At 36.5% G+C, this 12,629-nt stretch overlaps 1 protein-coding gene across 4 annotated transcripts in view; it reads left to right on the forward strand.

Annotated features, from left to right (window-relative positions):
- astn1 (astrotactin 1) overlaps positions 1-12,629 on the forward strand; it is a 279,541-nt gene that overhangs the window by 87,159 nt on the left and 179,753 nt on the right. For all 4 annotated transcript variants that reach the window (XM_048163182.1, XM_048163179.1, XM_048163180.1 and 1 more), the window contains one exon: positions 4,306-4,473. In XM_048163182.1, the coding sequence (XP_048019139.1) occupies positions 4,306-4,473 (168 nt within the window). The remainder of the gene's footprint in view (positions 1-4,305; positions 4,474-12,629) is intronic.

The raw sequence follows: 12,629 nt of genomic DNA on the forward strand, positions 1-12,629 counted from the left end.
TACGCAGAAGAATGTAGACGTTTGGCAGAAATAAAGTCAGTCTAGTTAGTAATAAGTGAAGTTCGAAATGTTTTGTAGAGTTTTTAACCCTTTAAGACCGGATGGAGCGTCGGCGCTCCCATTTGCGTGTCTCTCTTTAAGAGCCAATAAAAATTGAATCCATATAGGTAGCATAAAAATTCTTTTTGCATACAAAACCAGAGACTTTAAACTTTCAGATCAAGCCTCCAACATGCTTCTCTTGCGTTGTTTTCACCCTCTAATGAGTCTGAGTAATATGCATTTAAAACAAAAACAGCACAGCCGCTAACTGAATACAAGTATGTATATTTCACGTGCTCATAACTTCATGAAAAATGCACAGATCATAGAAAATGGCACATCAATATTTAAAGCAGATTCTCATGATTAGAATGAAAATCAACATAATATATTGCGAATGAGAATGAAAAATCAACATAATATATTGCGTTGATCACAAGATATTACTCATGGAATGATTTAACATCCAGGCGCCACCTGGCTGCGGAAAAAATGAATAACAATTTATTAAAATAAGCTTTATGCTATCAACACGAAATTTGAACCAGATGCAGCTCACATGTAGGAGAGCATCACCAAAAAAAGAATTTTTATCCCATCTTATTGCGTTCCTGAGTTATTACATGTCAAATGATAAAAAAAGAACAATTATTTTTAAAAATTGTGTATATTTTTTGTCTTTTATCAGCTGTTTCTCAGCAAGACAATGTCCAAATATAATGTAATTTATATTTTCTTTAAATATAAAATTTAAAATTTAAAAAGTGTTCTATCAAATGATACCTATCTTTTGACTCTCCTTGCTACAGTTTTGGAGTTATGAGTCTTTACTTTTGTGTGTGTCGCTCAGGGAAAAAAAAAAAAACTCTAAAAAAGCCTTCAGGTCTTAAAGGGTTAATCGGATCTTGAGAGATCTTCAGTTGATTTCATCAAAGGCTGTGACTGAAGTCAGTTGTAGTTCTTATTTTTCTCTTTCCTTCAGTGATTCTGCTTGTTAACAGCAGGTGTTCATCATTAATGTTCAGTCATCACTTAATTATCTCATTAACTCCGACACTGCTTTAGTGGTGCTTTAACTCAATAGTGTGCACACACATGAACACTAAGCAGTGTTAATTTAACATGGGCATTTTTCTGCATATTATTACATAAATCTTACCTATTTCATTTACGTATATCTTAGAAATATAAATCACATTTTATTAGTTTGTTTATGCTAAAACTATGTAATCCAAATAAATGGAAGATTTGAATGTAATTTAGTTACATAAAAGACTGAAAATATTTTTGAGTGTACACTGAATCTATTTAAAGAGTTAGGTTAATTAAACGCAACAAACAAAATTAGAAACAACCTAATGAAACATAAAGACATGTTGACTAAAACCTGGACAGTTTGCTTAAAAAAAACAGAGTGCACAGGAACCATCTGAACAAATCAGTACATCAGTCACTGAATCCAAACAAGCTGATTGAAATAGAGTTTGTGTGAGAGGAAGGACTATTGATTGATTATTTCTTTAGCCTAGTTGGCCGTTTGTGATTGTGTGTTGCTTGTGTGAAAGAGACGGAAAACTGTGATGTAGCATTTTGTCACGCTACATTGCTACTTGTTGGAAAAAATAGCTTGTGACTGGAAAAAGCAACATTGTTTTGAAAACAGCTAAGCTATTGTCACGCTATAAAAAAATGTAGTTAAGTTAGTAGCGCTACTTTTAGTTAGTTACTCCCCAGAACTGCACTCTGAGACGCACACACTTGCACACAACTGTAAACAACAACTAGCCACTTTCCCCAAGGGTTCTCTGTTTGTGCTTTGGACCTAAGTTACGTTTGTGTTGGATGAGCTTGTTATTGAATTTCAATGTTGCACCTGCAGTCCAAGAAAACAGGCCAGTCTCTCTTTCTCTCTCTCTCTTGCTCTCTTTCCTCTCGCTTTTTTTTCAGCTCCTTGGCATTTCAGCCGTCATTTCTAGAGTTTGGGCAATATGATGGATTGTGACTGGCTTTGCTCATCTGTCATTTTGTCTTTCATGCAGAGCTCTTTTCAATGGGGTCTGGTGCTTTAGGGTAGATTAACATTCACATAGATGTCTAAGTGGAAGAAATCTGAAAAGAGGAGACGTGAAGGATTCACAGCTCGCCTTTTGAATTTGAAAAATCTGATTTAAGATGTGTCTATAACTGTCTAACAGTATTACAGGGTAAAACTTGATGTGAAAGCAGATCTGATAAAACTTGATTTTTCGGAATAAATTCTGTTCTACGCGGCAAATATTCAGAGATAATGAAGAATACATCAAGCTTCCAGTTCAGATGTTTTATCTATGCTGCTGTATCTTATCCACAGCTGTGCATGAACCATGAAACATAGCAATGTGTATAATGCATACAATTTCAGCTGTAAGGATTTTGCTTTGCTTTAAAAGCTTTGCACAAAGTCAGAAACAAAGTTTAATGCATAACAGTTGTGGGGGGAAATGTACATGCTGCTTAAACACTTTTCTTGAGTCTCTTAGTACTGTTTATGTGACAAATCTTATAGTGGATAATTGTTTCGCAGCTGTTTTGGCTGATGAATCAGTTGAGTAAGTGAAAAAAAGATCAAAACCTGCAGGAAGAGTCATTGAGTGAATCAGTGAATCAATCAGGTTAAATCTTTGTGGTTATGGTCCTGTTTACATTTGGTATTAAGATGCATTTTGGTCAATTGGATCATAAGTAGACGAGGGAGACACATATCCATTTACACCTGGTGTTTTAATCCATCTCTTTTGTCCACTTTCAACCACTTCTGACCTGATTTCTTCGAGGGGAGGGTCTATGCCCACCGGTAAATGTATGGGTTTTTCAGATCTTTCGTCTAATGGACAAAATTAGCTTGTGCAATTTACGTATGAACGCTACTGGAGAGAACAGAAAAACATACAGAGAGCATCAGCTTTCGTTTCTGCTCTGGTAACCGCAAGACCACGCCGAATGCTGAGTGTGTGTTAGAAATCAGGAATGGTGAGAGAATTGTGCTTGGTTTTTCGTCTTTAAACCTAACTTGGGTCTCCAGCCAACATAGTTTAAATCCGTCTGGCTAGCGCACTTTCCATAATGTTTACGCAAGTCAGTAGGTGGTCTTTTGAGGTTGTTCGAACACATTCGACCACATGAGCATCTACACTATGAAAGCAATCCGGTCAAATGCATTTTCGACTACCCCTGGAAGTGGTTGAAAGTGGACAAGCTCAAAACGTTTTAGGCCCCCGTTTACACTTGTATTTAGCGTCGTTGTAGCATTGTGATCCCATCGGCCAAAACGTATCTTAATACCAGGTGTAAACAGGACCTAAAGGAATAGTCCATCCAAAAATTAACATTGTTATCATTTACTGAATGCAAAAGGAGATATTTTAAAGAATACTGAAAACCAGTTTTCCATTGACTTCCATTGTATTTTTATGGCCATGCAATTAAGCTGAGTGGAAACCAAATCTGTTTAGTTACCAACATTCTTTAAAATATCTTCTTTTGTGTTCCAGAGAAGAAAGAAAGTCATACAAGTTTGGAATGACATGAGGATGAGTGATTCTGCTTGTTAACAGCAGGTGTTCATCATTAATGTTCATTATCTCATTAACTCATTCAAGTTTGGAATGACATGGGGATGAAGTAATGATGACAGAGTTTGGTTAGACTTTATTTTGATGGTCCACTTTAGACATTCTACTAACTGTAAGTAACTTTGAATCTGCATGTCAGCTGACTCTCAGAGGATTAGGTTAGGGTTAGGTGCTTGGGTTCGGGTTAGTAGAATAAGTTGACGTAGTTGCAAAGTTACTTATTGTCAGTAGAATGTCTGGGGAACTATTGAAAGGAGATATTAAGCAGACAGTCTACTAATACTCTAATGAGAGTTAGTTGACATGTCGTTGCAAAGTTACTAATAGTTACAGTAGTAATATCTAAAGTGGACCGTCAAAATAAAGTGTTACCCAGAATTTTCATTTCTGGATGGACTATTCCTTTAAAAGGAAGGACTATTCCTTGATAAATCAAAATTCCCCCCATAATACAGTTTTTATTATGCTCAGTGACAAAGTAAGATGGTTATCCAAATGTTTTGTATGCAAAGTCCATTTGTAGCTTCTAGTTTATGGTTCAGATTCTGAACATCAACAAAAATTTCCTATTTATGTTAAGCTCACTAATAGAGTTCACTAATTTACTCGACGTAACTCTTGACAGATGTCCTTTCTGATTCTCCTCTTCCAGGCTCCAGATTCGTTCTGCTTCAGGGCAGCCAGCTGGATGCTTCTGATTGGCTGAACCCAGCCCAGGTGCTGCTGTACTACCAGCAGAACGCAAGTGGCCCCTGGGTCAATGATCTGTGTGGCCGCCGTCTCTTGGATCCCTGTGAGCACCAATGTGACCCAGATACAGGTACAACAGCACCCTGACATGATTCCTTACTTCACACAGCTAATCTAGAAAGTCTGACACCAATAGGGAGACACATTCCGGGGGGATACTTAAAAGGATAGTTCACCTTCATGTTGTTCTAAACTTTTTTTCCTCAGTGAAATAAACACTCTCTGCTCAGGATTTTTTGGCGGAGCTAAAACGGGGGTCTGATGACGCACTTGGACCCCCGAGCATAGCCCCTCCCCTAACACTATATAACTGTCGATGACGCACCAAACATGGCGCCGCCTCTAACTCTACAGCGGTTCACTCGCTCAATCTCGAGTGTCATTACAGTTATACAGCCCTTTGCACATTTAGCTAGTAATGCCTTCGTCACGCAAATGCATATTACATGGTTGTTATAATATAAAATATGCTCGGTCTCCTTATTTAAATTTCCTAAAAAGATGATATGAAGGATTCTAAAGTGATCGTTCTACACCGGATAATTTTACAAACTTTCATCAGACAGCTGGGATTCACAGATAATCCGCTGTTTTTGGTGAATGTGACTGAACAGACCTCGGCCCCCCTCTCGCCTCGGCCTTCCTACCGTCCCACCGATAAGCGATGATATATGGGGCCGGACAGAGTCTCTCCCGTCCCGGCCTTCATCCTCCCGTCTCGCGGCACCGTCATTTGTCGACTCGACAACAGTCGGCAGTACGTGCCCACCAATGAGTGTAAGTTGCCGAGTTTGCTTATGTTATAATTAGTAGGTAGTCCACAGTAACTCTACTAAAATTTGCAACCCTCTAAATGATTCTTTTTATATGCAACAGTATGTTTGACTCATTAGACTCCAGTCAGTTGAGACGGCAGCTCTCGCGAGTGGGCGTGGTTTCAGCACCGACAGCGGACACGCCCCCAGCGTTTGAGAGCAGAGAGCGCTGCCTATTTTTTCGAGATTTTGATAACTTATTTCATTTACTTGCAGATTTTTTTAATCATTCAAATTTGGCTGGGTGGTTAATAACACATTTTTCTGCGGTGTGACAAACTCAGAACACATACTTTAAAATGACTTTACAGGGACTTTAAAAAAGATCTTCATTTGTGATCTGAAGATGAACGAAAATCTTACAGGTGTGGAATGACATGAGGGTGAGTAATTAATGACAGAATTTTCATTTTTGGGGTGAACTATCCCTTTAAGATATTGATATAGGAACTGTTGTCAGGTGAGCTTCATTCATATTATGTCTCCCTTTGCAAGCCTGTGCACTCTGTAAACTGTCCGGATGCTGCATTGTTCTCGCAATCGACTGCCGCCTTTGTTCCAACAACATCACGTTATTAACAAACCTTTAGAAAATCAATTTTTGAAATTTGTGAATTGATTCGAATAGCTATTCATATGTCCCTCACCTCTATTAGATACCATTGGCTTTTATTGTATGGAGAAAAACAGTTGAAATGTGCAAGTCGGGGGCAATAGCCACATGGGCAGTTCTCCGACATATAGCACAACTGTACTTTGGGACGACCCAATTTCGAACCCCGAAACGCGGTCCTTTCCCAGTCCATCCCCCCCTTTTCTTCCACTTTGCTTCCTGTCCTCTCTCCAACTGTGCTATTTGAATAAAGACAAAAATGCCAAAAAATAAAGCTTCAAAAGAAAGAAAGAAAGTCATACAAGTTTAAAACGTTATGAGATTTATTATTTTTGGCTGAACTCTCCCTTCAAATTGCACTTGGAAAAAAGTGAAAAAGCATACAATTTTGCCTTGCTTTGATTAGTCTGCATCTTTAACTAATTAATCATAAATTTATTATAATAATAATGCTCATCCCCTCCAGTGTGTACAATCAATGTGCTCAACGAACTGCAGTTGTAGCAGGAGGGAAAGGAGAAAGGCTTAGCTCTGATTCATCTGTCGTTTCATTTGCAGATTTCTCTGAAGGTGTCTCTCCTGAGTGAGCAGTATTAAGTAATGCAAGCTTAATTAAGCGAGAGCTGTGAGGACAGTAATGCTTGGCAATGAATCTTTGTAATGTAAGACTTTGGTTTATACAGTTTCGGTGACCTGGATTTGAATTATTTCTTTTTCTTTTCTTTACTTTTTTTTTAATTCTTGGCTGGGCCGTTAATTAGGCAAAGCACAGATCAAATGGAATTCCTTAACTTTAGGATATTCTGAGCCAGGGAAGCATTACTATTCTAGATGATACTTGATTAGATTCAGGAATGTTGGGTGTATGTGAACACTTAGACCATCTCAGCAGTTTGCTTATAATATGCTATATGAATACAACATGTACCAGTTTTAATTTGTTTGCACTTTCACAATTTCAAATGTATTTAGCTGTTAAATTTTTACTCGAAAAAGCACATCATGTGATCATGCGATACACAAGACAGGCTAGTGGTAGAATCAGCTTGTTGGTGCTACACGTATTGTTCACTTACAAATATATGTGATTGTTGCTTACAAAAATGGGTTCACAAGGGGTTGTTAGGTTGCAAAAAAAAAAAAATGAAAGAAAAAACGGTTTAAAGGTTTATTAAGTTTGCTTATTTATTTAATTACACTTTTAATACAAATTGAACAAATTGCATAATAAAAATATTGTGTTTATTTAAAGGACTAGTTCACTTCAGAATAAAAATTTCCTGATAATTCACTCACCCTCATGTCATCCAAGATGTTTATGTCTTTCTTCATTAGAAAATAAATATATATATAATAATAAAATTTGTGTATATATATATATATATATATATATATATATATATATATATATATATATATATATATATATATATATATATATATATATAAAATTTGTGTGTGTGTGTATATATATATATATATATATATATATATATATATATATATATATATATATATATATATATTAAAATGTTGAAAAGTAACATTTTAAACAGTATCTCAATGAACACAAAAACTATTTCCAAAAGTTTCATATCATAACATCTGTTTATAACATGAAAGTAAGGTTAATAATATAACTTAGATTACAAATTTTTCAGTTTTACTCAAATTAGGGTAATGCAAAAATGAGTACACAACAAAAACTACTACATCTAGTACTTTATAATGGCCTCCATGATTTTTAATGTCAGCACCAAGTCTTCTAGGCATGGAATGAACAAGTTGGCGACATTTTTCAACATCTATCTTTTTCCATTCTTCAATAATGACCTCTTTTAGAGAGGATGGATTGTGATGCTCAACTTGTCTCTTCAGAATTCTCCATAGGTGTTCGATTGGGTTCAGATCAGGAGACATACTTGGCCACTGAATCACTTTCACCCTGTTCTTCTTCAGAAATCCAACAGTGGCCTTAGATGTGTGTTTAGGATCATTGTCATGTTGGAAAAGTACATGACGACCAAGGGCACTGAGTGATTGTAGAATCTTCTCTTTCAGTATAGAGCAGTACATCTGTGAATTCATGATGCCATCAATGAAATGCAGCTCCCCGACACCAGCAGCACTCATGCAGCCCCACATAAGGACACTGCCACCACCATGTTTCACTGTAGGCACCATGCATTTTTCTTTTTATTCCTCAACTTTGCGACGCCATACAGTTTTAAAGCCATCAGTTCCAGAAACATTGATCTTGGTCTCATCACTCCAGAGTATAGAGTCCCAGTAGTCTTCATCTTTGTCAGCATGGGCCCTGGCAAACTCTAGGTGGCCTTTTTTGTGCCTGGGCTTTAGGAGAGGCTTCTTTCGTGGACGGCACCCATGCCGGCCATTCTTCTGCAGTGTACGCCGTAATGTGTCACGGGAAATAGTCACCCCAGTTTGGCTTTCTACTTCTTTAGATAACTGCTAGCTTGCATGCCGATTTTCTTCAACCCCTCTCATCAGAAGACGCTCCTGTCGAGGTGTTAACTTCCGTGGACGACCTGGACGTCTCTTATTCCTCGTCTGGGATTTTGTAGAGCTCTTTGAAGATGCACTGAAACTGCAGTTTGGACCTTCAACCCGTTGTACCCCACTGAAGTCCACTATATGGAGAAAAATCCTGGAATGTTTTCTATCCTCACTTACATAAATGAACTATAGTGTCCTGCACCCACTAGGAAAAATATATTATATATATTTTTGGTTTGACTGTACTTGCATTGTTATCCTAATAGGTAGAAAAAGAAATGCACTCAAGTTTGTGTTTTAATCAAAACATTTTAATCATGTCTTGGTTTTACCACATTGATAATATAAAAAAAGACATTTATTTCATTTTTTCCTTTATATTGTAGGATACTTTAGGACTTTATATTTGAAGGTTCTTGGCTTCAGATTAGCATCATCTTCCAATTGCTTTTTGTTCTGTTTTATTGAAAAATAAAATAATCAGTACACACTACATAACTATAAAACTTGACGGTGCACTGTTGATGAATATTCTCAGGCAGTGGGCAGAAGATTTTCTGTTTGCATCATAAATTTTATATGCACTTTATCTGCATTTTGCCACTAAAGATTGCAAGTTTGTAAACCAAGATTGATCAATTCAGTTTTATAGTTGTTCCTGTCAGGCAAAACATAGTCAACAGGCACCCAGGTACATCAAAATGAATGGTAATACATTCACTTTACAGGCTTTTCTCGATCATCTGCAGCAGGAGTCAATCCGACATTGTTATCGTTTGTTGACAAGTTCCTCCCGTTTGCATCCATAATTCAAAAGAGGAGCTCCATTGGGCTTTGAAAAGAGAATCTTCCAACCCTAAATGAATCAAAGTTGAACCGTTGGGAACCTACCTTCGTTTTCTCACAAATGAAATCTAACGGATGAGACCTTGGTAGTGCCAAGGTTCAATAATTGCATTGTGCATTTTTATATGATGCATTCTTAATGAAAGGCTCGACGTGTGTGTGTGTGGAGGACAGACTACTTATTCACAGAAAACCGTAAGACTGTCTCAATCAAACAGGAGAGGGAGACGCTGATGAAAGCGGGGATGTAGAGCAACAATAACTTTAAAAAAGATTGTGAATCCGAGGTGCAGAGGATGTGTAAAAGCTGAGATGAGAATCGGACTGATAACAGGCCTCTCGGAGGCCCTGTTCACCTCCCTCATTCCCATCAGGCTTCAGGGGACATTTATTAAACAAGAACACGCAATGTTGTGTCTCAGGCTACCTGATCCTTGCACTTTCGTTTCATTAATTTGACTGAATAATAGATCCCCTACAGACTCTCTCTGTGGTCGCAGAAAGGAATTACTCTGGACTTAAAAACTTCATTAATAAGTAATTCTACACAGTCACTCTCTCTAAATGCAATAGTTGTGATTTTCTTTTATGCCACAAATCTTTAGGATATTAAGTAAAGATCATGTTCTATTATGATATTTTGTAAATTTCCTTCCTTAAATATATCAAAAATGTGTTTTTGTGAGTGGATATGCATTGCTAAGGACTTCATTTGGACAGCTTTAAAGGTGATTTTCTCAATATTTTGATTTTTTTTGCACCCTCAGATTCCAGATTTTCAAATAGTTGTCCTATCCTAACAAACCATACATCAATGGAAAGCTTATTTATTCAGCTTTCAGATGATGTATAAATCTCATTTTAAAAAAACTGACCCTTATGACTGGTTTTGTGGTCCAGGGTCACAGACTATATGCCTAATTTTTGGTTAAAATTGACATGTTTTTAGAAGCTGGTGCCTATTCTGTTTAGGTCCACCATTTTTTTAGCTTCACTTTTTTAATTTCACTAGTCTCTCAATTCATTTGAGGTTTTGAAAATGGCATGCACAATAATTAATTATAATGCAATTAGAAACAGTTAAGATGGAGTACAGCATGTCACACTGTAGGACATTTTGTCACACTGCAGTACATTTTCAAGGTATTAAGCAATTTTGACACATTGTTTCTAACAGCTAGACTCCCATATGCTGCATCCATACAAATAAATTAAATTTAGATCTTTTTCTTTCATGTAGATTTGTCACATGGCAGGACTGAATAAACAAACATGGTAGTACTTCCAACTACACATTTAATTTTAACAGCTTAAAAGCTTGGAAAATGTTTTGTTTATTTCCTGCTGGGGTCCTGATTAGCAATATTTGCAAGGATACCCAAGAGATTGCCCCCAAAATTCAAAGGGCTCAATAAATAGTGCAAACAATAGAGTATAGATTTTGTTCTATGGGCCTCGTATGCCTTACTTACAGGATAGAAAAAAATAAAACTGCTTCTGCATATATTCTGGAAAGAAATCAATTAAAAAAGTATGTCTTTCTTATGCATAAAGCACTCACTGAGTGCCTGCTGGATATCAACAATGATCAGTCAATCACAGAGCCACTGGGTACATGTTTCCTGGCAAAATTGTCATTTACCACCCAGAGTCTTAAAGGCTCCCTGCATCTCATTTGAATTGATAAAAATGCTATTATTACCTACGGTACATGTTTAATTTGAGTTTTACAAATTACTTTGGCAAAGCTAAAGCAGTTAAATATGCAAATAATAGCAGTGCTAGACTTTATTCTTGGCCTGCAAAAATGTGCTAATGATCAGTTATATATCAAATTAAGTGTTTATGACCCACAATGGTGAATGACTTTTTTGCTGAACTGTTCTTTTTTGGTTGTTTTAAATGGACAAATGCACTTTCAGGCCCCGTTTACGCTAGTGCGTTTTCCTTTTAAAACGGCATTTTAAAATGAAAACGATCCTCGTCTACACTGGCGTTTCCACAGCGTTTCAGAAACGAATCTCCGTCTACGCTACACGACCGAAAATGCATGTCACATGACCATTCATGTACACTGGGCATGCACGTACAAGTGTAAATAGTTGTCTCTTGTGCATGCAGGCAGCTTCAGTATTTCAAAAAAATGCAGTTTTACTGCACAACAAAGCCAGCAAAGATTTCAGTTCAGTCTCCATGTTATTGTTTACACGGCCGTCAAGATTACGCAGAGCGAACGTGGGCAGCCACGCCATCGTTTTCAAAAGTCTTCATTTTGGCTCGTTTATACTGAAACAAAACCCCGCATTTTCAAACTAAAACGGGGTCTGCAGCGTTTCTGAAAGTCTCCATTTTCGCGGTTCGAAAACGCTGGCGTAGTGTAAATGACAGGCATAACGTTGCAAAACTTTACGAAAATACAACACTAGTGTAAACGGGGCCTTAGAATAGTAACTAAAGTTTAAAGTTTATTATATATATATATATATGCATTTCTTACATAAATATTGTGAAATATTATTACATTTTAAAACGACTCTTTTCTATTTTAACATATTTTAAAATATAATTTATCCCTGAGATAGCAAATCTTTTTTTCAGCATCATTACTCCAGTCTTCAATGTCACATGATCCTTCAGAAATCTTTCTAATATGCTGATTTGGTGCTCAAGAAACATTTCTTCTTATTATTTATTATCATCAATATTGTGCCTCTTCATTTTTTTTAGGATTCTTTGATTATTAGAAAGTTCAAAAGAACAGCATTTATTTGAAATAGAAATATTTTGTAACATTTTAAATATATTTACTGTCACTTTTGATTAATTTAAAGGGGACCTATTATGCCCCATTTTACAACATGTAAAATAAGTCTCTGATGTCTCCAGAGTGTGTATGTGAAGTTTTAGCTCAAAATACCCCACAGATCATTTTTTATAGCATGTTAAAATTGGCACTTTTAGTGGTTGAGCAAAAAAAAAAAAAAAAAAAAAAGTGCCGTTCTCCCTGTCAGGTTCAGTCATGACGCACTGTAATGTCAGAAACTGCGAATATATGCTGCATGGAGATAGAACAGGTATAGTTTAGTTCAATTACGGTTATAACTTATATTGCCTTCTTGTTTTTATCCACTATATTAGTACAAGCCTGTTGTACCATCTGAATGATGGCTAAAAGTATACAGATGAGTTTTATGATGTTTATTGTATTTCACACAAAAGATTAAGTGTCCGTTTTCACTCTAGAAAATCTCTGTAAGAGCTTAATAAAACAATGCAAGTGTACATTAAAATATTATCCATAAACTCTCTCTCTTATCCTTGTATTATCACCAACATACACAGCGAAGTACACAGAAACACTCGTTACAACTAACAGTAAACGAATATATAAAGACCTTATGCCTTTCAGGTGATGCTTAATAAACTGGTAAACTT

The sequence above is a fragment of the Megalobrama amblycephala genome, linkage group LG17 (assembly GCF_018812025.1).
Source record: "Megalobrama amblycephala isolate DHTTF-2021 linkage group LG17, ASM1881202v1, whole genome shotgun sequence".
NCBI classification, from domain to species: domain Eukaryota; kingdom Metazoa; phylum Chordata; class Actinopteri; order Cypriniformes; family Xenocyprididae; genus Megalobrama; species Megalobrama amblycephala.